Genomic DNA, 26,333 nt, shown 5'->3' with positions numbered 1-26,333 from the left:
ATTTGAGCTCCTTAAAGCCATGTAGCTTTTGACACAGTACATAACTCTGTAAGGTTTCCTGCAGGCATATATAATTTAGTATGATTAATTCCTCTTCTCAGCTTTTAACTCTCTTTTTTTTAACTTTTACCTGGTATCTTGGTTTGAAAGAGCAAGAGTGTTTGTGACCATCATCGACCCAAATGAGAATAAATTTTTGATGCTACTCCTTGAAGACTTCTTTGATTCTGCATTGGTATGTTTGTGCATTTAAGGGGACAGAAGGGTTGCCTTTATTGGAAGCTATTGTTCACAAACAATTTCCTGTTAGAAAAGAAATAATTGCATGGACTTGGTGCCCTCAGGCTGAGCCTGGGAAGCAGCCTAGGTGGGAGTGGGTGGGCAGTGTCTAGGAGTGTGCTCCAGGCTGGGGTCTGGCTGAGATTTGACACACTTGGGAGAAGTACTTTCTCATTTTCTAACTTGAAGAATTTGTTTTTGTAGACGAATTTGCACAAAATGCTGATGCATTTTGTAAATAAAGGCTTGTGAGCCAAAGCTCTCTTTAAAACCCACAAGTTACTGACACTGAGCTGCACTTCATATGAAAATGTGTTTGCTAAGGTGGTCCTGGCAATTTGTTCCTACTCTATTTGAAACATGTTATTTAATTCTAAAGAGTGATCTAACTTGCTTATAACTCAAATTTAGGTTTCACCTTTAAATATTCATGACTTTAAGGGTGTTAGAGGCCAAGTGATGTAACACTTGTAATAGGAAGAATGCTTTTTAATTTTTTTTCTCCAAGCTGTTTTCTCTCAGTCTTATTGTCTGTAGCTTACTGGAACTGTGTCACTTTGTGTATGAGAATCCATATCAATACCTATGGCTCTTTTCAGGAGCTCTGCTAAAAGATATTTGCGCAAAGTCAAGCTTCCTTCTTTCTGTACTAACTACTTTGAAATTATAAAATAGCCATTTATTTTCCCAAAAATGGAATTTATTTTGAATTATGTCTTCCTGCTACATTTCTTCCACATGCTTTCACTGTGGAGGATGAAGTGTTTTGTGTTATGGCATTGTTTTTAATTTTCCTCAAGGGACTTTAACACCGTTCAGATACACATTGTGATATCTAGTACTGTAGTGTATAATCATAAAATGTGCTTTCACATTGGCCCACATAAAAATAAGAGCAGGATATCATGATGTGGGTTTTCCAGGGAACCTGTAGGCACTGCCTTCTCAAGTGCTGCTGAAATCCCTGGGGGAAGTGGGTGCTTGGCTACCTTTACCCGCCCCCTGCATATTGTATGATCAGGGTGACCATATGTGACATACCTGGATCAGGTGGCTTTTTCTGATGTGGGTGCACTGGTGTTTTAGGTTATTCTGATGTGGATATGTACTGGTTTATGTTATTTAGCATCTGAAAGTTAGGGGGTAAGGAAGGCATGCATTAACAGCTTGGCACTTTATGTACTGCTGTTCTCGGGTGGTGGTGTGCTAATGAAAGCTTCTTTTACTCTTTCCATCAGGTGATTTGCAAATGCAGTAATGAAGGTCAGTATTTTTTTTCCTTCCATTCCTCAATATTGTGAATCTTAATCTCAGGAGCGTATTTCTTAATTCTGCTTGAACTCTATCCCCTTTCTCTTTTCTCTTCAGCTTCCTACTTCTTCCTCTCTGCAATATATTTTTAAAAATTCTCTAGCTGATTTCTCTTCAGTTTATTTTAATTAACATTTATATTGGAGCCCAAAACCTTTTTCTGTTTCTCTTTGTTTTCTTGCTATCTACATGCTGAAAAAATCTGCTTATGTTATCTTGTTTAAATGGTCAGCATCAAGCACTTCACTTGATCAGAGTAAGTGGCTTCTGAAAGGGGTTTAGTCTAGACAGTCTGTTCTTGCACATCTCTTTGTTCTGGCTTCGGATATCTTTCCCTTGCTGAAGGCAACCATCTCCACAGAATAATGTGGTAACTCCTTCAGCCTTTTGAACTCAATAGAGGGATGTCTGTCTGTCTCTCATTCATGTCAGCAGCAAAATTTTCTGCTGTGGCTGGTTTTATGGGGGGGGGGGGAAGCAGGCAGGTGCTTTCAAAAAATATCTGTGACCAGACATCCAGCCTCACAATCCATGTAAAAATGAAGCACTGCACTGTAGGTCAGGTAATGTGTGCTTATTTGTCCTTGTACCATATTCTAGTAGGAGCAGAGTGGCACAAGCATCTTCTAGCTAATACTTTATTGGTTTGCTCTGTTGACTTTGACAAAGCCTGTATATTCAGGTTTTCTCTGGTGGCTAGTAATTAGCTTCCCCTTTCTGTGCGTCTTTAAATAGTTACTCAGGTCAGAAGTTAGTGTATCTGGAGCAACTTTTTTTTAGATAGAAGTTACCAGTTCCCCTTTCTATCTAGGATGAGATGGTTGGTAGCTTTGTCTTAAAGTTAATTTACAGCTGGGGTGTTTTTATTCCTTCAACACAACAAACTGTTGTTGCTTCAACTATTTTTGTATGGACACCACCCATTTCTAGCTGTACCTTTCAAATTATTTTTCTAGGGAAGAAAGAGCTAGTGAATTTGTTTTTGCCTGAACTAGGGCGCCTAGTGACAGAAGCAAATCTTTGCTGCGCTCTGCACCTGGAGGTAAGATTCTTACTAGGAGGAGAAAATTGGATATATTTGTGCAAAAGTTTGTGTAATTAGATAAAAATATGTGAAATTATGTTATTGATTTATTTCCCTTCATTTTCTACCCCTTCTCTTGTGGGGGGTGAAAGGCCTTGAGGACCCTCAACTCTATACTTGACAGTCTCCCACGGGAGGAGAGAAAGAAGTTCCCTCTCTCTGAGGAGATATGCTCGCTCACGTAAGTGATTTTCCCCTCCAGTTTCTGTACCTCAATACCCTCTTCTATGCATTAGGAGTTAGTTATTTCCATTTTAACTTGTGGCATTATGCTGTTTTAGGAAAGACCTTGCAAAAACTATACTGGAGGTTGGTGGTAAGTTCTCCAGCTTTACCTCATCTGCTTGCTTATTTTAGATGAATTATAATTTAGGTTTTTGTCAAGAGTTGATTTTTAGGGAAGCAAGTCAAATGTGCTTTAACAAAATATAAATTAAAAAAATGTTAAATACAGCAATGCGTTAGCTCTTTCTGGTTGATATTAATAATGCATATTGACTAATCAGGCAGGCTAAACTGATTTATGTAGAAAAGTAATTAGATCAGCTTTATGTATGTGTTTACAGAATATGCTGGCTGTTAGTCTTAAAAAAATTAAACTTGAATTGCTTTGTCATGATATGGACAAAATTTAGTTAGCAAGGTTAATGACCTCTTGAGTGAGATCTTTTTTGTTTTCTCTTAATAATAACACTTTCTAGAATATTGCCATGGTATATGGAATGTGGCCTAATTCTGGTGGGTTAGTGATGAGTCTCTGCTCTCATCCCCTTCCCAAGCACATCTCCCACTTATGTGTTGTGGTTTGCAGTGCTCCATATCTCTATCTCACTGAGCTGGGGGAGCTGAGGATGCCTGAGCCAACACTTAGCTGTTAGCCTCCCCTGTTCTCCTAGGAGGAACTGAGGCTGGAGGATGGATGTGACTGTGCAGTATAAAATGGCAGGAGTAGCAATGCTATAACCCTCTGATGTGCCAGAGGAATGATATTTATCCTGTGCTTATGATTACCTGGCAGATTATGACCTTCAGGTTGCCCTTTCAGAAGCACTTTGTAGGTTAATGATAAAAAAATGGAGGGATGACCTTGTTCACCACTGGTTTGAAGATAAATATCTTGCTGAAGCTTTCAAAGAGATCAAGGATCGAGAATTTGAGACGGTGAGGGTCCTTATTTTGAAAACAATGTACTTGATAAGTGTGTATAGGGGCTAGTTTTGGTTGAGTTAAGCCAGGGTGTCCTTGCAAGAAGTTCCTACAAAGCTGATTTTATAAATGCACAAAGATATTTATGGATGGCATGTTTTACTTTTTTTTTCTTGTTAATATGGTAAATATTAAATGAGACATTGTTAAAACAGCTCCTACTTTTAAGTTATTTTACCTATAAAAAAATAAAATAAAAAATATAAATAATGCATAAATAAGTTAATTTACAGGGTTTATATATGAGTTCTTACTGGTCTTAAGTTGAGTCTAACCTTTTGTAGTAAATTGAGGGTTTCTTCCCAGTGGTCTTTGGTGTTCCACAGCTTAAAGCTTTTAATTGGGCAGTAGGGGTTACACAGCAAATATTATTCTACACAATAGAATAACTTTACAAAGGAGAAATAGCATGATTTTTAAAAAAATAATGTGTCATTTGTCTTGAAGGACTGCAGAAAATTTCTTAACCTACTAAATGAAAGGCTTGGAGATAAAAGAAGGTAAGCTGGAAACCAACAGAATAAATTGGTGCCATCATTACTGCAGAGGGAATAAATGGAATTGTGAAAAGGGTTGGCTTAAACATAAAAGTATTTTATATCACATGTAAAATTAAGCTATTTTTTTAAGAAGGAAATTTTATGGATTTTTATGGTGATTCTTTTGAAAGTAAAATCAATGAAGATAATGCACCACCACTAAAATACTGTAGTCTCTAGCTTATCCAAGCTTAATTTACTTCTAGAAAATTTAAAATTATTCTTTGAACAATGAGATGAGTAACCAATCTTATTAAAAATAAAATAATTGAAGTCAGACTCTAATGTTGAATGTATCATGTAAAGTCTGCTTCTCTTCCAGGGTCTACTCGTTTCCTTGCATATCTGCTTTTGCTGACGTGAATGAGGTAATAGCTCTTAAAGCTCTGACATATTCTCTACAGCGTTTTATGGCTGCTGAAATGTTGCTTTTTGTGGTAAATGTTTGATGTTTTTTCCCCTGCCTGTTTTCATTGAAGAGCTGAATTTCTTGGAGCGTAGGGTGTAACCTGCTCTAGCTGGAAAGTTTGCTTGTTTGTCACTTAGCTCCCAACTTACTGTTGCTGACTTTGCTGTTGTATCAGCCAAGTGATAGAGGCAATGCTTCTTTTCGTGGTGATGACAAAAGAGAGTTCTAAAAAGAAACAGGAGGACAGGACAACACTGAGTCCTCTGGCAGAGCTGTTTCCAGACTGCCAGGAAACAAGATTAGCCTGATGCCTTTGGAGAAGAGTTGCAGATCCTGCAGTTTGCTTCACTGGTCTTCTGTTGTATAAACTGTGGCACCATTCCTGACAGTCATATTGAATCAAACCCATGTAGATGGAAGCTGATTCCACAGTTTCTGCTTATTTCAAGTGCTCAGAAACAGAGCTTCCACAGCTTCTTTCCTGGCACAATCATGGGAGCATTTGTGCATTTCTACTCCCATGGCTGAAGCAGAGCCACATCTGACATGGGTGTGGTTGGGTGAGCAGTGGGCTGGCACCCCACAGTGTGATCTGAACTCTTGTTTCTGCAAGGTGTATGGATGTTTATGTAGGGTAATGCCTTCCAGTTTTCTCTCACTAAAGAAAACTGTGACTGATATAGCAGTTGTGGGGCTTTTAGGGGAACAGCAGTGCTGCTCTTTCTCCCCAGGTGAAAAAGCCGTCGGATGAGAAACTGGAGGAGTTTTGGATTGACTTCAACACTGGCAGCCAGAGTGTGACTTTCTATGTGGATTGTGATGAGGTAACAGCAAAGCTCAGGTGGTCTTAGGTTCGCCTAAGCCAGTGGGCACTCCCTCAGCCCTTCTGACACAATGGCTTTGGTTTTCAAAGGGAGCTCTTTGGGACTCTGTGAGGCTGTCAAAAGAAAATGTCAACACTTACAGTGTGAAGGGTAAGATTTTTCCCAACATTATCCTGTTTGCCTGGGGGTCCAAGAGACACATGGAGGATGCCTGAAATCCCACCATCACCAAGGTGTTCCTGCCTATTCTCCTCCCTCTCTGCCTTGTCCTTTGGTCGTCCTGCACTAACTTTGTTTGTTGGACAGAGTGTGGGCCCATTTTGCACAATAACACCCCCTCCATACACAAACAGGACACCTTGAGGTGTCAATTTGTTGGTGTCCTGGGGAACAGCATAACCAAGACTCAAAGGGAAAGAAATGAGCAAACAGAGTAACTGGAAATACACAGGCAAAATGTAAAAGGCTGTTTTTAAAATCCCAAACAATTACTCAGACATTTTGGGATTAACAGAAAAATGTCTTGATCGAAAACAAATGTAATTGATTGCTTGTTTTGGTTTTTTTTTACACAGAGAAGGATAGAAAAAAGATTGTTAAAATTTTTATGAAGATACCCACTGCTATTAACAAAACAGAAGCAAGAAAAGTCAAACTGGTTTTCAGTGATGAGTTTGAAATATTAGATGCACTTAGAAAAGTCCTGGGAGATGAAAGACTGATGGTAAGCTCTAATATGTTTTTTTTTTTTTTTCTTAACTGTATTTTACACTGGACAAAACCATTCACGTTTGTGGGATTTGTGTTTTGTGGTTTCTTTATTTTCTCTGTGTCTCTTTTCTATATATTTGCCTTCCCACAGTGGATTTATGACACTTTACATTAGATGTTCTAAGCTTTGGCCTGGAAGAGAAATTAGGTGTTTTAGGAAAGAAGTTTCAAGATACTCAAACTTATGGTTTAAAAGCTGGAAGGTTAAAATTATTTGTTGATTAATTCCTTGTGTTATAACTTTTCCAGAATTTCTGAAGTAGAAAATAAAGCCTATGGCATTTAATTTACATAACTTTAAGTATGGACATGCTCTTATATATGGCTCCAAGTGTTACATTGCACAGGATGAGCAAATAGTTACACAAAAACCTGGAGGTGTGCTGAAAAATACAAATCTTAGACTGACTTTATAGACAGGAGTTCAAGACAAAGAATAGAGTACTTTTAAACCTCGAGGTTTTTTATTAGCTAATGTAAAAACATAAATTGTGTATGATTTTTTTCTTTTTTCCCCCAAGTGTTAATATAGTTAATTTTTAATATAGTTAATTTTTGATTTGTAATTCATTCACAGTCTGTGGTGTTTGCAGAAAAGCTTACATGACAGTAAATAAGCATAGTATAGTGGCTGTCATTTGCCCTTAAAGGAGCTAAGATCTTTCTAAATTATCAACTCAATTAGTATCCACTGATTTGTTGCTGGCAATTAGCAACTGTTAGTTTTGTGTTAAGTAGCTGACTTTACCAGATAAGACTACTCTTTGTAAGACCACTTTTCACATGAGATTAATTCATACCAACAGATATTTGAGTCTGAAGATGAGATTGTCCATTCTGGGAAGGAAGCCATGCAGAATGAAGCAGGTGATTTTTTTTTTTTTTTTAGTGTTTTTTTCTTTAAATTTAAATATCTGTTTTCATATTATCATTTTCACTTGTAGTCCACAGCTTACAGTTAACTTCACTAAAACAAAAAAAAGAAAAGGAAAAAAAAGCCACAATGAAAAACCAAGCCATGCCCAAGCTCAGTCTTCTGTTCCTGCCTTGTTAGATTGGTAGCTCTGCTTGTGGCAGATGCTGAGTCCCTCTAGCCCAGGGAGTGAGGACTGGGCACCATGGCCATGTGCTGCTGGGGTTGCATGAGCAGGGGAATGCTCATGGAGGCAGGATCTGTGTCCTGGCAGGTGGCCTGCCAAGGCACATTTCAGCTGCTGGCTGGCCCCTGATGTGCAGAAGTGTTTCTCCATCTTCAGGTGTGGTGGGATGCACCCTCCTGTCCTCCCCTCTGGCTTGCCTGATGCATGGTTTCTGGTTTGGCCATGCCATGGGGTGGCCTCTGGCCTCCTGAAAGCACAGGTTCTCTGATGGGCCAGTGCTTGCACCTTGGCACTTAACAAGCTCTCATCTGTGTAGTGGGGTGCACATGGTGGGGCAGCCTCCACTAAAGCTTCCTGCAGGGAGCCAACTTCTGTTTTTTCTGAAGAAGGTGATGTTCAGTGAATGATGTGCTCCAGTGCCCTGTCCCCAAGTGCAGTGGATGATGCCTTGGAGGTGCCTGGAGCTGTCATGGAAGAATATCAGGGGGAGCAGAAGTGCTCACCTGCTGCAATCCCTATTTGTGGGTAAAGGTGAGCAGCAGCCCAGCTCCTCTGCAGGAGGCGACCTGCTGCTGTGAATACTTTTGCTGCAGGGCTGTATCTGTATGTGCCCCAGCTACAAAAGTAGCTGCCTTAAGGCAGAATAGGTCCTTAGCTGTACATGGAATAGCATTTATTTCCATATTCTCACCACCCTACAGTCAATGCTTTGTGTTTCTTTGAACTGGGCACATTAAGTTTTCCATCATCAAATGGTGGTGTTCCTGTGCTGCTGGTGAACATCTTCCAGGAACATTTGACAGAGTTTTATTATGCTCTAAATTCAGGAGTTGTTGAGGTAACTTGGAGCCTGAAGTACAGATTTCTGTGTCTGATCCAAAGGAAGGTCTAAGCCCAGCACTTCCCAAGAAAAAGAGAGAGTAACTCCTTTCTTTCCTTCTCATGAAATTCTTCTGTAAATCCCCACAAAAGCTTCCTCAGCTCAACTTTGGTATCAAATTTTTTGGAAGGTGGTTTTTTTTTTTGGTTTTTTTTTCCTGTATGGTGATCTTTTAACTTTGAAGGGTGGGATCTGCTCTTGCTCCAAAACTGGCTGTATTTCAGGTTTTAGAGTGATTCCATTTTGTGCAGATTCTTTCTTGGTGTAACTTGACAGATATTTCCCCGTCTTCTAAGGGTGTGAAATCACAGCTCTTCCTACTGCTATCACCCACTGTCTTGAAAACAAGTGAAGTTTGAAGAGCTCTTAGGATAGCTGTCAAATTCTTTCTGTTAGAATATTAAAAAGAAATTTTTATTTTTTAATTTCTTTTAAGTTCCTGTGCATTTCAGATTTTTCCATACTCGAAAGAGCCACTTCCACCTCTAAATGTCTGGGGCAGTAACTTCTTCAATAGTCCTTCCCATTTTCCTCCAGTTATAGCCTAAAAAAAGCTAGAATGAAAGTCCTCCAGCTTGTGGAGATGCAGATGAGATAGGAGTTCTTTTATCAGTGCCCACCATGGAGCACAGAGAGGTGCGAGGTGGGTGCTGCTACTTGAAGCAGTCAAGGAGGATAAAGGGCAGAAGGTCTGCAGAAGTTAGTCTGCAGTGAAACAAATTTTGCAGTACCTAATAGAGATTCAGTGGAGGAAAGCATAGATGGTGGAAGATCCCCCTGCTTTAGTCAGACACGAAGGCTTGTTCCATGTCCTCCAGAGCTTAGGAGTCAATGTAGCCATATAAGGAGCAGGATGATAAACTTGCATGCCTTCATCCAGTATTGATGAGCCTGTTTTTTATTTAGCATTGCAATTCTTCACTGGGTACTTTGAAGATGCTTGGGTTTGCTCTGCTAAATGTGAACTTAAGATGTGCCTAGAAGGTTGTACTGCTGCAATTTATGCATGCATGTGTGGGAATGGAAAGAAGGGGTAATGAGTGTGTTCAATTGCTGCAATGGCATTCTCCCCCTGGTTGCTGTTCTGCAGAAACACCTGTGTCCTCTAACGCACAGAGGAGGAAAGATCCTTCAAACTCTGAAAATGTGGAGACTCAAAAAGACAACTCAGCCTCTCAGCACAGACAGCAGCTAACAGGGACTGTAGCAGTAAGTGTTTGGCATATGATGGAACAGTCCTTGTTCCCCTTTTCCCTTCTTCCAGTCTGCTTTTTTTACAGGTGTGACTAAAACCTTCTTTCAAAGAAAACTGGTTTGTGCCTATTCAACTCAAATATGCCTGGTTTGTGCCTATTCAACTTATCCCCAGAGCTGCAATTTTGGCAATTTTTTTTTAAAAAAAGAAAAAAAAATTGCTTCCTCTTGTAAGAGGACAGTGGGATGCTTTTAGTGAGAAACCCATAATATCACCTACATGCAGCTTCAGAGGTTTTTATGTGGGGGCAATGGCATACCACTAAAAAAAATGTAGAAACCCCCACTTCTTTATTGATCATATGCATGTTTTGTTCATGGTTTCATATCTCCAAGCAGAAAATGGTCAACTCTGGTGTTACCATGGTTACAGCAAGTCAGCAGACTGACCTGGAAGATGCTAACCAAGGTTGGGCATGGCTCCCTTCAGTACCTTAAGTCTGACCCAATTAAATGTCACCCAGGTGACATGCTGAAGGCTATGATTTTGTGGGTCTTACAACAAAAAATAGAAAAAGTTTCATAGTAGCTTCAGAGGGTAAAACTGTAGTTTCCTTGCTTTCTTCAGAAAAAAACTCCAAAACTCCATCTTCAGGGATGAAAGCTAAGCCTAGGTGAGTGTTTTGTTGACAGAAAGTTCCAAAGTGAGTTTTTTGTGGCTCTTTTGTGTGTGTGTGTGTTTGGTTTTTTTTCCCCCTGTGGTTTTAATGCACGTAACTTTGAGGTTATTCCATCAATTACTAAATTGAAGATTCTGTTTTGCCACCTGAACATCAAGGCTGTTTGCCCGGAGTTACAATGCTTTGGAGTTGCTGAACAGTTTGGTTACTAGATTGGCAGCTGCTTTGGTGTGACTTTTTTCTCATCATGGATTTAGTCCAAATGCAAGGTGAGCCCACAGCTGATTTACAGACAGTTAAACCTCAGCTGTGAAACCTGAGCTTACCCAGTGCGGGATTGTTCCTTATGGGCACCGTGACTTAGTGAAAAAATGATGTGAATTTGAATTCACCTTGGCTCGAATTCACCTTTTTATCCCAGACCTTTGCAGGACAGAATTTCTTGTAGTTAAGGAGCTGGACTTCTGTAGAGCTATTGATTACCTTTCTTCCCTATACATTAAACTGTTGCTTTGGTGCTAATTGGTCCAAGATTGAATTTTTTCCCCCCCACTTAGTACTTCACAAACATTTTGGTCTTTAGATGAGCAGCTCCTTTACATGTCCTCTTGTCCCCAGTGAGAAGCCCCTAGAAGAAGAACCCATGGGTGAGCAGATACCAAAGGTATGTGTGCCTTGGGGGTCCCCCTGAGAGTCTCTTCCCTACCCTCTATCTCTTCTTTCTGGTGGAGCTGCAGAAGAAAGCTGGGATGGGTTGACCCACTCATGCCTTTGAGCAGTGTCCTGAGCCCCCAGAGTGTCACACCTGATGTGCTGTGCCATTTAGCACCAGGCGTGAGCAGCAGAGGCACAGCTGCCAACCTCATCCTAGAGGCACCCAGCCAAGTGATTCAAGCTCACTGGGGTTTATTCACATCCACAGCCCCAAAGCAATGTGTAGTGCCTGTGTCCAGGAGTGCAGGGACATGTGGGACATTCTTGCATGTCACAAGTCTTGCACACCCTCCTCAAGAGGGAATTTTTGCTTCCTGAATGGAGGCAAGCCTTGGAAGTCTACAGACGTGTTCATTCAGTTTTGTATCTGGGCTCTAATGACTCTCCTATGTAGCAGCTTGCAACTTGGGTAAATTACCAAGTAACTGAGAGTCATTTGTAGTTGCACTTGGAAAGTTCTATTGGTGTGTCCATGTATTAAAACAAATAAGTAAATGCACTATGTGAGAAAAATTCAATTCCCAAAGCAATAGTTTCGAGTTTGGGTACTTATATAAGAAATCACATTTTAGACTTGTTCTTGGGTTTACATTTCCAGGTGCTAGTTTCAAATTTTTTTTAAAAAATATTTTTTACTGTCAGTTCAGTTTTGCAGCACTTGCCCACTCTACAGTGAATTCAAAGATTTTGAGCTACTTTCTCTCCCCCCACCCTCTTTACCCCTCAGTTTCAGCTCTGTGAATCTCATACTTTATGGTAGGAAAGTACCACAGGCAACAGTTGCACCTGGAAAATTGTTGTAGAGGGAGGAGGGAAGTTTCCTAGCACACCTTTTCTCTGCTTTTGGCAGGCTCTAGAACCAGAACGTGACTTTGGGTATTGTTGTTTTAGATCCTGCAACTCTCTCCTTTTCCAAGGGATGTTACAAGCAAAAAGAGAAACAGGAAATCGAGCTTGGCCAAGAAGAGGGCTGAAGGCAGGTATGACACACAAGCCCTGTGCCCATGCAGGGACTGGTGTACCAAATCATTTTAGACCTGTTCTACCACTCAGGGAGGAAGAGTGTCCCCATGGGGGTGGCCTGACTGCACCTAGAGCAGGCAGAAAAACAAAATGAGGCTATGAAGGGTCAAAACTTGTCTCTTGTAGGACCTTTTGGGTGCCCAAAGTGATAAAGATCTCAGAAGCTAACCCTAGCCTGCCAAAAATGCCCTCTACCCCTGTGATACTATGTCATGGCATGTTGGCTTTTTACTTGCCCAACCATAGTCCTCCATTGAGCTGAGTTCTGAACACCACTTCTTTCACAAATATTTAAGTAATATTGTGCCAGTTCCTTGACATTGTTTCCTAGGGTTTCAGGATGGCTTCTCTCTCAATTTGTCCCTTTCCCTTGCACCCCCACATCTGTTTGCATTTGAGGCTGGGGGCACTGCAGGAAGAAGCACTTGAGGTATTGGGGGCTCTATGCAACCTGTAGCACTAAAAGTCTGCCTTTTTGAACCCTCCTCCTACACTCTGCCAAGTGTTGTGTTCAAGTTAAACCCTGCTGCTGTGCCGGAGGGCAAATGAGCTGTGTGTGAGGATCTCTGCTCCTGTTCTGGGGCTCCCATGGGAGTCCTGCTTCAGCCCGCAGTCTCTCAGCTCAAAAAACCTCCTAAAACCCGAAGTGCTTAGATGATTTTTGACTGACTGCAGGTCAGAATAGGAAAACTTGATGCAGGGCTTCAAAGTTTTTTTGTTTTGTGTATTTTAAAACAATTTGATGCAGCAAATACCGGTTATAAAACAGGAGCAGCAGTGTAGAAGTTAGGGATGAGGAACTTAGCTCGGTCATTCTGCTCCCTCTAGTGTTTCATCTTGAAATGAGTGTTTACTTCCTTCAGGAAGCTTTGGCGAGGATCTCAGCTCTTTAGTCCTCCCATTCTTTTACTAGTAAAAAGAAGATATACTGTATATTTAGCAATTGTTGTAATATTTTTTTGAAATAGTTACGATTTGGAGAGAGCTATAAAACTACAGTTAAGTTTAAATGTTGGAGGGTGTGAAAACAAGATCTAGGTGTACACAGAGAAGAGATTAGAGAACAAATATTAAATACTAGAATTTTCAAAAGATAATTAAAAGGAATTTTTAAAATACTTCTGATGTTATATTTCCACTCATTATTTTTTCCTACCATGTACTACTATGAGCGATGTGAGAACAAAATATCCTCTACATAAACAGGGATAAGTTAATTTCAAAGTTTTGAATATTTCTTAAAACAGTTACTATTTAAAAAAGAGAATCAAGACAGACAGCAAGAAGACCAAGTAGAAAAGGAGCAAGTATTTTTTAGAAGCTTAGAAAACAGTATTTTTAGGCATAGAAGGTATCTGAGGAGAGGGGCTCAGAAAGAAACCACATTATCACCTCCCTGCTCTTAATGGAATTCTATGGGATGATTTTTCACTATTGTACATCACTGCCATATTTATGTTGTCTTGCAGGAAGGAAGTCTATGACTTTGAAAACTCAGACTCCTCAAGTCGTGAAAAGGTAAACTTGAGACAGAAACTCAGCACCTAATGGTTTAGTAACTTGAAGCAGGGGGCATCATTTACTGCAGAAATGCTGTAAGAATGAACACGTTGTTATAGCAAGACAGACAACTGGGAACCTGAGATTTTTGTTTTCTTTGTGTAGTGGAAATGGATTTTTTTGAGTGGCAAGAATGCTCATCACTATGTGAGTTTTGTGGTGGATGATGCAAGATAACACCAACAGACATTTGAGCTGCTGCTTCAGTGAGGCCGTGGGATGTCTCTATGATTGAAGGCTGACCTCTGTGCTTTGCTGAATATCAAAAGCAGATTGCTGAGCATTCACTTTGTTCTCCTAGGCTAAATTGAAGAGACTGAAATCCCCTTCAAGCTGTGCTTTGCAAGCTGGGAATCCCTGGTTAAAACTCAGTCCTTGCAAAACTTCTGTTGAGAATTCTGCTTGACTTACATTTGCAGACTCTCAAAAAAAAAGGGGGGGGGGGGAAATAAAAAGTAATCACTTTGACTGTGGGCTTTCCCAGGAAGCTGTGAACTTGCTCCTGACAGATGATTCCATCAAGGTGGCTGTGCTGGACAGACCTTTTGGCTTTCAGCCTCTTCCCTGATGTGGGAGCTGTCACTGGTGCTGCTAACTGTGAGACAATGGGTGCTGAATGGAACACCCCAAATTTCTCTATTATAAGCTAGACATGGCCCGATCCTAGCAACTGCCACTGGGTGTCAGCATAAATCTCTGCTCCATGCACCCAGCCCTGGTCCCAGCAGCTGTCCCAGGACTGTCCAGGGGCCCTGCACCGTGCTTACAGTGCTGCTGTCAGCACTGCTATTGATTTAAATGACATGTCTTGTGATGTTGGTGCTTAAAATGAGCATTATTCATAAACCAAGGAAAAGAGAAAGGAACTCTGTTAAAGGCTCAGCTGTTTGTCTATTATAATTTATGGCACTGTTTCATTCAACAAATCCCATTCCGTTAAAAAGTGACATTTCTGAGCAGAAATGGTAATCCATTTCCCTTCTGAATTCTGATCTATTTTCAATATATAGAGTATTTTATGGGGTAACTGGGCTCTAAGACAACTCTCTGTTTTCAGGTTGCTGAAGCCAAAGGAAAGATTCTTGCCCAGAAAACTTCTTCACAAAATCAGAGGTACAGTGTTTATACACTCAGTGTTTATGAACTTTTTGCTATGTGAATAAGGGTTCATAGCTTTGGTTAAGATCTTTTACGTTAGGATCCAAAAGGCTGTGTGATTTTTTTTTTTTGTAATACAGTAGTTCCTTGCTTAGCTACCACACTATCTGTGGATGTTATTGATACCAATATTTTAATTAGTACCTGAGAATATAAAGGTTACTGGAGAGACTAGTGACTGCTGTCAACTTTGACAATAATATGATTTTAACTCTTAAACATCATCCTTTTCTGACCGTATGCAAAAATGACTGATTTAATTTTTGAAAAATGCTGAAACTCCCTGCCTTGCTTTGGCTGCCTTCCAGTCATAGCAAGCTTCCAGGAACTTGCCACCTCTATGTATGCAGATTAATTGTTATTTTAAAAGATGCTGATTTCTAGATATCCCTGAATTGATACTTTCAAAAATCCAGGCAAAGAAAAATTTGGCTACTGTATGCTCTTTAACAGTTTGGTTCTTCTGCTGAGCTCTTAAGGGGCCTCCTGCCCCCTCTATTTGTCTGTACCCATTTCACAGTGCTGTGGTGTGTTATTGCTGTGTTTGCTACTCTAATCTGGGTCTTTGTGTTACTTGGCAGGACTTATGAAACCAGAAGCAAGAGCAAGGAATCAAGCACTCTTGAGAGAAGGCAGGTAGGTTGTCTGTGTGTTTGCATCCCCAGAGCCTTTGACTGTTGCCTATTTGAATGCTGTGTATTTCTACCTGTATGAATCTGTTCCACCCATAAAGAAGTTGAAGTTTAAGGTCTACCCAGTGCCGAGTTGGAGAAATGTTATTCTGACAGCTCTAAATACTCTGTCACTTTGAAAGCAGTGATCAGGATGCACCATCACTGCCAGACCAGCTGGTGAATTGTCTGTGTTTGTTACCTGTTCCCCCCTGATGTGCCACTGGATGCAGCTCAGACACACTGAGCCTTTTCTCCTTGCAAGAGTGCTCTTATTTTAGGCACAGGAGAGAGGGAGAGACAAGGAAGGAGGATACTGTAAAAATCCCATGCTGGCAAAAGGCAAGCATCTGCCTCTTGGTGTTTTTATACAGCTGTTTCAACAGCTGGCTGTGGCTGTTTTGGCAGATTTCACAGCTTTTTACATTGTACTGTGGGGAGGAAGAAATGGGATAACTTAGTAGCAGCTGAAATGGAATGGCTGAGGGGCTTCTGAGTGAGAAGGACTTAATTGTGTCTTTAGTCCAGCTACAGGAAACACCTTTTCTCTGAAAGTAACAATGAAAATACAAGCCCTGATAAGAGTGAGAAAAGCTGGATCCTTGACTCTCAGATACAGCCAGTGCCAAAATCTGTTGACTATACCCGAAAAAGACCCAGGGTGAGAAGTAAATTAAAAGGTAAGCTTAGTGCCCTACTGACCCTTAGCTATGCATGATGTACTGTGCTGCAGAAAAGTAAATGCTGGTGATGGTTTGAAAAAGGAGAGTTTGGCCAAATCCTGGCTTTCCTGAGTGGGAGAGAGAGCAGGCTTGAGGCCAGCAGCATGGGGTATCCTATGGAGGAGAGGCATTGCAAACCTTTGTGCTTGAACTGGGTTCCTGTCTCCTTCCCAAATTGGGGTTCAAATGTCCAGGTGGATATTTGGCACCTAAACAAACTCTGTGGGTGCAGCCCTCTCTGTGATGGTGCTGAAGAGCCCATGGGCTCTCAGCTGATGGCTGTGTTGGTGCTCTTGACTGCACTAGGAGGAAGATCTCTCTGAAGCTACCACACCTCCTCCCTGCAGCTTTCCCCTCCTCACCTCCCCAGAAACATCACTGACTTGGCAAGTAAACCTTGAAAATCCTCACAATTTGCAGACCAGGGCATTCTGCTCCCCTGTTTATGCAGTAATAAGCCAGTCATCCTCTGAGTGTCAGATGTGATTCTCTCTGATAGTATTCTCTGCTTGGGCCTGACCAGCAGCAGATCTCCCCTGCAGCCATTCTCCAGGGCTGTGTGTTGCTGTGACCACCAAGAGAAACCAAATTGTCCTGAATGAGATGGAATGCTTCTCTCCCATTCCTGGAGAAATGATGCTTGCTCAGGTAGCTGTTGGATTCTCCAGGGATTAAAAAGCAAAAGAAAGTTGAACTTCAAATTGTTCTTTATACTGGATTTCCAGGGCAGTTGTTGTCACTGCAGTGTCAGCCCACGTGTCTTGGGGACTGTCAGACAAAATGCTGAGCCTGTCTTTCTTTCTTTTTTTTTTTTTTACTTTTTTTGCTGCTCTGGATGCAGCGAGTTGTGTATATTTGCATCGCTGCATCTGTCTTTGTTAGAGAAAGGTGTTTTATTGAAATTTAATGGAAGCGTTGTGAAGATTTATCTTGTAAATGGCTAAAAAACCAAAACTGAAAAGGTTTGCATTGTGGCTCAGTTAACTGGATAAAGTACACCCTTTACATTGCCAGTAACCAGGGAAGCTTTTCTTCTTGCAGTGCTTCCAGTATCTTCTGCAAGTAGTGGCAGCGACTATGAGTCAAAGAAGGTAAGAAGGTGTCATGCTTTAGTGCTTCAGATTTAAAAACATTATGAATGTAAAATGTGTACCAATGAGTGAGAATTACATAAACTGGTATTATTTTAATTCTCAAATGTTCTGATGGAGAGATTTGTCTGCTAAGTACAAAGTTGAGACTCTACTGGTCTAATGGAGGTGATCTTAGGAAAACATGGTAAACCTCATAGAAACAACTGCTGCATGTCAAATATATATATGTGTGTGTGTGTATGTATATTTGTATATACATATTTGAAACACAGGCAGTCTGGGAAAAAAATCCCCAGAACTAGTAGTCACACTAAAGGCTTTTATTTTCCCCTGGAAAACTTTTCTTTCTTGGCTACAACGCTTCTATTCTGCTTATGAAAAACATCATCAAATGTACATCTCTAATGCCTAAAGAGAGAATTCTTGCATGCATTACACTTCAGGGCACAGATCTCCTTTGGTGCTGGATAGAGCCACCAGTATGTTAGGCATGTTTAATGTATATATGCACTCTTAGTGTATTTAAAAAACAAACCATTCATTCAAAACTCTCCCTTCAAAACAACACCCCAACCTCTACTTCTGTAGCAATGTTTAAATAAGGCTTAGACTTTTGTCTTTTGTTTTGTTTTAGGAGGGAGAATCAAGGCAAAGAGCTCAAAAGGAGACGCTAAGGAAAAAAACCACATTTGGTTCAAAGGGAGATGATTTACCCACAGTGAATCTTGCTGGTATTTTTATTTTAATATTCTTCAGTGCATTAGAAGAGTTTTGATAAGTGTGGGTCTGTACTGTTTTGGATGAGTTCTTTTGGTGGTGGGTTTTTCTTTTTGCTTTTGCCACTTTTCCTTCACGTTTTTCCTATCCCATAAATATTTGCCTTGTGATATTTCTTTGTGATAGCTATGAAGGGTAGATACTGTCTGTGTAGGTAGTCTCTTGTACAAGGAGAAGATAAGCTGATGCTAGTGAGAGGTGAAGGAATGAACCGACAACCACTAAGAAAACAGCCTTTGGACTGAGTCTGAGCCACCATCTCTTCCCTGTGTGACAAGATAAAGGAGAGTGTAGAGGGCTTGGGTTTTATTTTCTGTCATTAAATTGTGATTTCCAGCCAATTCAGGATTCAAACTTTGTTGCCTGTGTTGTTTATTACTGATTCACACAGATGAAACGCTCTCAGATGAACTTGGAGGGAGTCCACTGCTACTTAGTGTGTCTGCCAGGAGCCCTTCCAGTGATGTGGAGAAAGCCACACAGGTGCAGAATGCAGTGCTTAGCTTCCTCCCAGCCTGCTCTCAGGCTACCTCTGCCTGAAACCAGTGATTGTGTCCCTTTGCTTCCCATAACAAGACTAGACCCTGGCAGCTTGTCTGCAGGGTGGGTACCTTCTTATTTTGTTTCCTTTCTCTCCTTAGAAGTTTCATAGTACACCTGCCAAATTATCAAGAGAGGAAGAAAGTAGCAAGCGGAAGGACTCAGGTGTGTTACTCTTGATAACACGGAAGAGTTGGGTAAAAGCAGAAAGAGGTGGTGCCAAAGCTGTTATTGTCTTTCAAAGATAAAATAACCCTGACTTTTTTGAGACTGCTTTTTTTTTTTTTCCTAAATTCTGTTTCAAATGTCACGACAGACTGTGGTAAGATGCTTTTACATACATTCCTGAATTCATTGCAAACTCTTAAAACCTGTCCTTGATTATAGGGGGACTTGTAGTGTAGATTTACAAGCTAATGACCCAAGAGACACACAAAAGATAATTTGTAATGTTTCAGAAGTGAACTGCAACTTCAGTTTAAACAAAACAAGCATCCCTTCAAGTTGCTGAGTTTTTTAATACCTAAGGACATGCATGTAAACCATTGCTATAAGCATTTGTTAAATGGAGACTTGGATAATGCTTAATACTGCTGTAGCTTTTTTAATAGGTTAGTGGCATATCAGGATCTTTTTTTTAAAATGAAACTGAACTTTCATAAACTAACTCAAAAGTACAGCACAGTCTCATTGTGGTTGGAAACAACTGAACTTCAAGCAAGTCAAGCAGCAATGGAGCTGTTTTCATCCTAATAATTCTCAGTCCTGATGTAGTTCTAGGAGTCTGAGTTACTGATGTGACTATGGAGTGAGTCACTGAAATTTTGGTCTTGGACAAAAGCATCCCTTTTCTCATGAGCTGGCTCTCTTTGTGTTCCCAATGTATCTTTTACCTGTCCAGCATTTTCTGGATGCACCCTCACTGCAATAACACATCTGTTTAATTTGGGAGAAAAGATAGATGCTGAGGACTTCATTTTTATCACTGTTTGTTGTACAGCCTTACAGTTGGAGAGGAGTTGTTTTCATGCAAAGGCACAAACAAGGTTATGCTCCGAAATTTCGGGTGTGGTTTCTGATTGCATTTGGACTCTCTCTGTGAACTTTAAATCTACTCCATGGTGCTTCTCTTGGTCTGACTGTCGCCCTTGTTCTGGGCCCCACCACCTTCCATTCTGCCTTATGGAGACTCCAGGGAGATGATTTGTCAGACAATTTACTGAGTTCAGAAAAGTGCACAATGAGACAAAAAGATGGGGCCTAGTTTGTTTCTTTGGGTTTTAGCAAATTTTCCCTTAAGTAGAGACTGTAAATCCCCTGCAGCTTTGATTTGGATTGTTTGGGTTGATTTAATTTTATTTTCAAAAATTTTCTTCATAAACAGTTTGAGAACTTGGGTTGGAAAAGAGAATGGGAAGAAGCTGGACACCAGAGGTTTTTGATGGTTGGACTAGAAGGCCAAAAAGGAGAAATTTCCTTAAAATTTCCTGTCTTTAAGATGGATACATGGAAGATTTCTGAATACCTGTGTAACACTGGGCAGGCTAGTTCCCTGCTTTTGCAAGGGAAGATGCTTGCAGGTGAAGTCTTATCCTGTCCTATGTGATGCCAGACCATAAAATGAGGCTGCCTCCTTTTCTGAAGCATTGGTAATTCCAGTGGTGGTTTCTCCTTGAGCAGGCACTGTCATGTAACTCATGCAAAAGGACAGATGTCTTCTGAAACATCTTCTATTCTTTTTCTAGATATACTGAGTGGCACTATCATAAAAAAGCCTAAATTTTCTAGTTTGGAGAAAAATCACTTGCCCTCTGAGATTAACCATACACCAAAGAAAATTTCTGATTCAGTAGAAGAGGAAGTGGAGATCCAGAAAGGTAAAATCTGGTTGATAATTAAGGTGAAGTGCTTAAATGCTTTCAGCTTTTCTTTTCTTGTGGTAGAAATCATAGTCACATGGAAGCTTGAAGAGATGTATTTGTAGAGAGGCCAACTTTTCCAAAATCCAAAAGTGAAAATTAGCGGGAGATATTGCAGCACTGCCAATGGCAGTGGATACTGTGTATGTAGAGGTGTGAATAAGGAAATTTTGGTTTCACTTGGTCAGCTTCTCCATGACATCTACACTTCCTACTCTGAGTATGATTTTCCAGAGTTATTAAAAAACCATTAAACACAGGAGCTAGAAAAAAAGCATGCAGGTAATGGATGAAATAACTGCAAAATACTGCTAACTCTGAGCACAAGAGGATCAGGCTTTTCCTGCAATGTATAAGACAGAAGCAGTGGTGGCCTGACTATTTTCTGCATTTATTCTGTGCATTTGCCTCAGTCTCTCTAGATAGCTCTTTGTGTTGCTCTATTGTGCCTATCCTTCCCTGCTGCTCTCTAACAAGTATTTGTCTGGGGATTTTTGAGCCAGTTTCCCTCCTACTTGTGAGCTCTAGAAGAATAAGCCCCAAATTCCAGCTCTCTACAGAAATTGTTGCACATATGAATGACAATCCCTTCAGTAGCAGGAAGATTTATATTCCAGCAAGTCTTCCAGCATAATGCTAACTGGGCATTTCCTTCCTCCTAGGTCAGGAAATGGATGATAGCCTAGATGATGTGTTTTTTTCCAAGATGCTTCATGAAGACTTGAGTGATTCAGGAGTGATTTTTGCCTTTGAAAGCTTTATTGGCCAACTCAAGAAATTGTTCTGGGTACTGTGAGCTCTTTCAACATGTGTGGCAATTGATCATATTATGTGAAATTACCTTTTTATCTCAGGGAGAGTTGGTGCAAATATCCCATCTTTAGTTCGTGTTCAGGAGTAAGGCTTTGGTGGCAGTGTTTCTGTTAGTCTGGAGCTCTTTAGAAATATTCTGAGAAGTGTTACAGGGAAGACATAAAGAAAATTTTAATTAGGTTTTTCCTAACACAACACTGCCCTGAAGCTTGTTGTGTAACTACTGTGACTGAATTAAATCAGAGCATATCTGCAGCACTGATGTGTGCCATCTTACTGCAGATTAAATTTGATTTAAGATGGTTTTTGCAAAGATGAATAGCAAGTTCCTGCAGAGGAACATGTTTTCCAGGCAAAGGTTTTGCAAGCTAGACTTCTAGGTTTTGACTCGGGCCATTGCCTATCCCTAACTGTGCATTCCATGACTAGTCCCGGTACAAAAGGATTGAGATCAACACACAGGATGCCCTGAGATCTTCAGAGAAGAACCTGTCTGCTCTGCTGAACCAGATACATAAGTGCAGGTAAGTTTATGGGCTGGCTGAAAACAGCTTCAATTTTGTGTCAATTTTGGTTGATAGGGAAAGCCAACCTGAGAGCTGGATATTGCACTTATGGTTTGTATGGCTTATGGTTTGTGTGTGGGGTTTTTTTGTTTTGTTTTGTTTTTTTGGGGGTTTGTTTGTTTGTGTGGTTTTTTTCTTTTTTTTTTTTAATGCAAGAAGAGTTTCAGAAGTGTAACTCCTGGGATTGATCCTAATTTTCCTGTAGGAGGAGAGGATGGGCTAATTCATGCAAAGCAAGCTTGAGTTACAAGCAGTTGATGGAGCAGTCCTTGGACTGTCTTCTGGTTGTCAACTTAGTAACTTCTAAATCTTTTAAGAAAGAAGCCAGGCTGTGACTTGCTTAATGAAGTGGAGGAGAAGAAAAGGAATCTCTCAGATCCTGAATTTCTTAGATAGGAGCTAGATAAAAAAATCAATTCTAATATTTATGAATTTGGTATAAGTGAGATACTTACACTTAGAAGTATAGTATAGGATGTAAGTATCAGGCCTCTGTATCTATTGCACATTCACTTTTTAGGATTTAGATCAAACGTAGTATGAAATAATAACCTTTAAAGTCAAAAATCCCTGGTATCAATGGGACCTCTATGAGCAGAATTTGCTGTCATTAAGGTACATGGAGAAGTTTGAGTTCCAAAAAAAAAAACCAATTGGATGTTTTGTGGTATAAGATAAGAGTAGATGGCAGTGAGATACTTCAAAGCTTGGTTGCCAAGTAAGTAACTTGGATCTAACCAGGATCACAGGATAGTGGATGCAGGGCTGTGCCAAAGTTTTCCTACCTCAATGCAGGTGGGAATGGTGGTAAACCCAAGTCAATAAGGATGTTACAACCACAATCCTTCTTAAGGTTTAGAAATTGCTGGCATCCTGTACATATCAAACCTAAGGCAGGAAGAGCCTCCATAGAGACTGTTTGTGTCAAGAGAGAATCATAGAATGGTTTGTGTTGAAAGGGACCTTAAAGGGGTCTTCAGCGCAGGAAATCTCTGCTGAACTCCCTAGAGGCTGAGAGAGCATGCAGTGCAAGTATTGCACTGGGAATTCATGTGTATCCTCTGTCCCAGTCCTCTGTTCCTGGCTGCTGTTTGGGATAGGCTATTGAGCTGTATTTATCTGCAGTGTGCCTTTGGTGCAGCTATTCACGTGCTCTGCGACATATCTGAGAACAAATCTGCCCCATGTAGCTCAGCAGTGAAATTTTCCTCTGCCTCAAGGTAGCTCTGGTGCTGAGGGGGTTGTTGTCCACCTTGTGTGACTGCACGTTAAAGTGGCAAAATTGTTTCTGCTTTCCATCACTAGGCTTAATAAATTTGAGACCTTCCGGAAGATTGTTGTTGAAGAGCTTGCCAGCCTTGAGAAGGATACTCAAATTCTAGCAGCCATGGAGAAGGAAGCACTGGTGTGTACAGCTTCTTGTGTGCCAGCCCAAAAAGGTGCCTCTTCCCAGGTAACAGGGGGTTTCTTTGGGGTCTTTTTAGGATTTCTGGAATGCACAGCTGCTCAAACTGAATACGTTCTACAACCAGCAAAAGGAAAGGTACATCTCTGCCAGCTGTCCTGCATGCTCACATATCCTCTGATGATCATAGAGGGCACTGGTGGTACCCCTGCTGATAGATGGGAAAGGATTCTAAACCTAGTATGGCATCTTCACTTGGTGAACACCACTACACTTGGTGTCCACTGATGGAGCTTTTGCAGCCTTGTGAGGGTTTTCAATTGGGATTAGAGTGTAATGAGGGAACCCTCTATGGGAAGTTGTGTGGGAGAGGAACCTTGCTCAGGAGAGCTGTACCAGGATCTGGAATAATGTGCAATGCACCCTCTCAATGTGGACTCTGTCTAGGGGTCAGAGGAGGTGGAAGGAGGTGATCATTTTCTGTATAAAATACACTGTTGGCATAAATGCTGAGTAAAAACCTGCCATTCTCAGGTTTATTTTTGGTGGTAAATATATCTGTTCAAACTCCACCAGTAAGTGCTTCATGAAAAACCAGTTAAGATCATTTTTCTTTCAGAATTGAATCAGTTGACTCAGCTCTGGGTGAAACAGCAAAGAGTTTTGCTGATGCTGTCCAGAATACAACGGTATGTGTGATAGAAAAGCAGCTCCCTATGGATGGGGGACTGAGCTCTGGCCTGGCTGATTGGTGTCAAAAGTGACAAAATGAAGCTGAAATTCTGGGAGGGGAAGCCTTCGGTTGGCTAATTTGTGGGCTTGTTCTTTATGTGACCTCTGACCCTGATGCATGGAAACCATTGAGAAAGAAATGTTTGACAAGGGGAAGAGGTCACACAGTACTTTCCTGGGGGAGAAGATAAAGACAAGGGCCATCAGGTAGTGATGTTTCTCCTGGATTCGCACTCTGGGGCAGTTTCTGTGTAGTTTGTGACCCTCAATGCATTTGCCCTTGGAGTTACACATCCATGACAACCTGTGGCTAAGGGCTCTGCAGTCTAACAACACCTTGCATGCGTTCTCTTATCTGCTCTTTAGGTCTGGTAACTTCTAGCCTTGATGTATTCAAGTCTGACTTTTTAAAAAAAATTTTTTTATTTAACTTACATCCTGGTTAAATATTCTGTTGAAGTTCTTAAGCTCTCCAGTCTAATCACTATTTTATGCCCTTGTTTTAGTTTGTAAATTAAGACAAATACTTCACAAACTTTGATACAATGCTTAGTTTCCATCTGATTCACCCCATCACGTGGACGTCTATTTTTGCTACTGCTGCTGTTCCAGGTCTATGTGCTGATCTGATGGTTTTGGGAGTTTAGCTTTTCTGCAGTAAGATTGGTGGATTACTGTCATGTGTGGGATGCCATGTGCCTGCACTTCACAGGGCTGAGAAAACTCCTTTTGTTGAAGGAACAACTGTGCCTGTGGTCACCACAGCAGACTGAGCCTGGGATTTTAGAAAAGATGCTGAAAACCAAGGGCTTGTATACTTTAGCAGTTAAAGTTGGAATCCTGGACCTTTCCAAAGGGAAAATTTTCCATTTTGAGCTTTGAGTTGCTGAGGGACACAGGTGTTCCTGAATTAGGACACTGAAAGAGCAGCAGAACTGAGAAAAGAGCACTTGTGTCATGGGAGCTGCTCGTCCTGCAGCACTTGTTCCCACATAGGTGCTTGAGAATTAAGAGCTGAGTCTAAATGTGCTTCCAGGATCTTTGCAATTTCTTGTTTTGAACAGTTTCAATGTTTGTATAAATTTTTGTGATATTTTCTCTTACCTTTTTTTTTGTTGTTGTTCTTCCCTGCAGTATGAACTCTCAGTGAAGAAGGAAGAAGAAAATGTGTTCGTTGTTCCTTCTGACTAGCAAACCCCTGAACTCATTATTGCTCATGGCATTTGAGCACTTTGTGTGCAGCATAAAGAAGAAGGTTCTGTGAAGGATGCTAGTCTATTTTAAATGAAAAGAAAAAAGAGGAGGGAAAAGCATTATGTTGAGCCTTTTTTTGGCCTAAAAAGAATATATAGTGCTAAGTGGTCCAGTTGCGACCCCTGTGTTGATAACAAGTTTTTCTGAAAATTGCAAGGTTGGGTCCTTTAGATATCAAAGAAATTTTAAAAATGAACTAAAGATGATATAGCCATCAAATTGATGAATATATTGGCTTACTTTGACTGTTCTGCTAACACCTTTATCAAGTGTAAAAGTGCTTAACAATTGATTCAAATAAAAGGTTTTTTGCATGGAATGACAATCTCACTCTTTCCTTCAAATTGATGCACTCTAAATATCTGGCAAGGTACTCTAGAGTTCTGTGTACCTTGCCTAGGATGTGGTAGGTATAGCCTCTCCTGTGTGCACATAAGTATGGGAGCTGCTGGCTTGACACCATTGCCACTCAATTCTGGATTGCAGAGCTGAAAGCAGAGAGGGATCTATTGTCCAGATGCCTGTGGGCGAACTGGAGACTGCAGGGGGCAAGAAATTTGGAGAACTGAATAGAAAATGGGAAGTGAAGCAGGAGAATTTTTTTTTTGCCACCAGTGACTTTTGGCTCCAAGGAGAGTTCAGAATACAGTGAACAATGCTGGGATTAGATGAAATAGCATCAGAGGTCTCTGGAAAGTAAGCAGCAGATAACCCATGCTTATTAATATTGTCCTCTGCTGTGACAGAATGTGACAGAGTTCCCCAGAATATAGTTGTTCTTCACAAGAGAATGTGTTCTTGCAAAAACAGCATTAGTGCTAGTGCACCTTAATGAATTTGTGGGAACATGGCAGATTTCCAGGCTTTGGGTTTCTATCTTCTTAGAGAACCAACCTAAGATTGCTGTATGGGTTAGAGTTGAGGGAATCCTCCCCTGCACAAAATGTACCTTTGTTATAAAAGCCCAAACCCTGATGAGGTTTGTTTCATAACTGAAGTAGGGTTGATGCTCTTCCTACTTGAGAAGGTCACGCAGGGTAGCACCGGCATAGAGAATGGCAAGAAGCTGCTGTTGCCATTGTGTTACCATTTTATGCTTATTTCTTTA

The 26,333-nt window shown here is 40.8% G+C and overlaps 1 protein-coding gene across 1 annotated transcript; it reads left to right on the top strand.

The window, feature by feature from the left end:
- Window positions 1-199: 199 nt before the first annotated feature.
- On the top strand, window positions 200-25,199 carry SYCP2L (synaptonemal complex protein 2 like). Its single transcript, XM_066545234.1, has 32 exons — window positions 200-235; window positions 1,518-1,542; window positions 2,547-2,632; window positions 2,767-2,855; window positions 2,956-2,990; window positions 3,693-3,835; window positions 4,328-4,380; window positions 4,742-4,787; window positions 5,560-5,652; window positions 5,742-5,802; window positions 6,228-6,376; window positions 7,230-7,290; window positions 9,494-9,606; window positions 9,997-10,066; window positions 10,226-10,271; window positions 10,896-10,941; window positions 11,883-11,971; window positions 13,484-13,532; window positions 14,632-14,687; window positions 15,314-15,368; window positions 15,927-16,083; window positions 17,167-17,216; window positions 17,854-17,950; window positions 18,388-18,479; window positions 18,638-18,701; window positions 20,282-20,413; window positions 21,118-21,242; window positions 21,698-21,792; window positions 23,140-23,239; window positions 23,319-23,377; window positions 23,859-23,928; window positions 25,106-25,199. The coding sequence occupies exons 1-32, from the start codon at window positions 200-202 to the stop codon at window positions 25,160-25,162; spliced, it is 2,499 nt and encodes an 832-aa protein (XP_066401331.1). The 3' UTR covers window positions 25,163-25,199.
- The last annotated feature ends 1,134 nt before the right edge of the window (window positions 25,200-26,333 follow it).

This window comes from Molothrus aeneus, chromosome 1, assembly GCF_037042795.1.
Source record: "Molothrus aeneus isolate 106 chromosome 1, BPBGC_Maene_1.0, whole genome shotgun sequence".
NCBI lineage: Eukaryota > Metazoa > Chordata > Aves > Passeriformes > Icteridae > Molothrus > Molothrus aeneus.
The sequence above is the reverse complement of the archived record's forward strand: the minus strand, read 5'-3'. Positions and strand labels throughout refer to the sequence as shown.

Bases quoted from the DNA above. Each gene is read 5' to 3' on its own strand.
- SYCP2L (XM_066545234.1), top strand. From the start codon at position 200: ATGCTACTCCTTGAAGACTTCTTTGATTCTGCATTG. The intron at 236-1,517 runs GTATGTTTGTGC...TCTTTCCATCAG, and splicing joins ACTTCTTTGATTCTGCATTG to GTGATTTGCAAATGCAGTAA. The intron at 7,291-9,493 runs GTGATTTTTTTT...GCTGTTCTGCAG, and splicing joins AGCCATGCAGAATGAAGCAG to AAACACCTGTGTCCTCTAAC.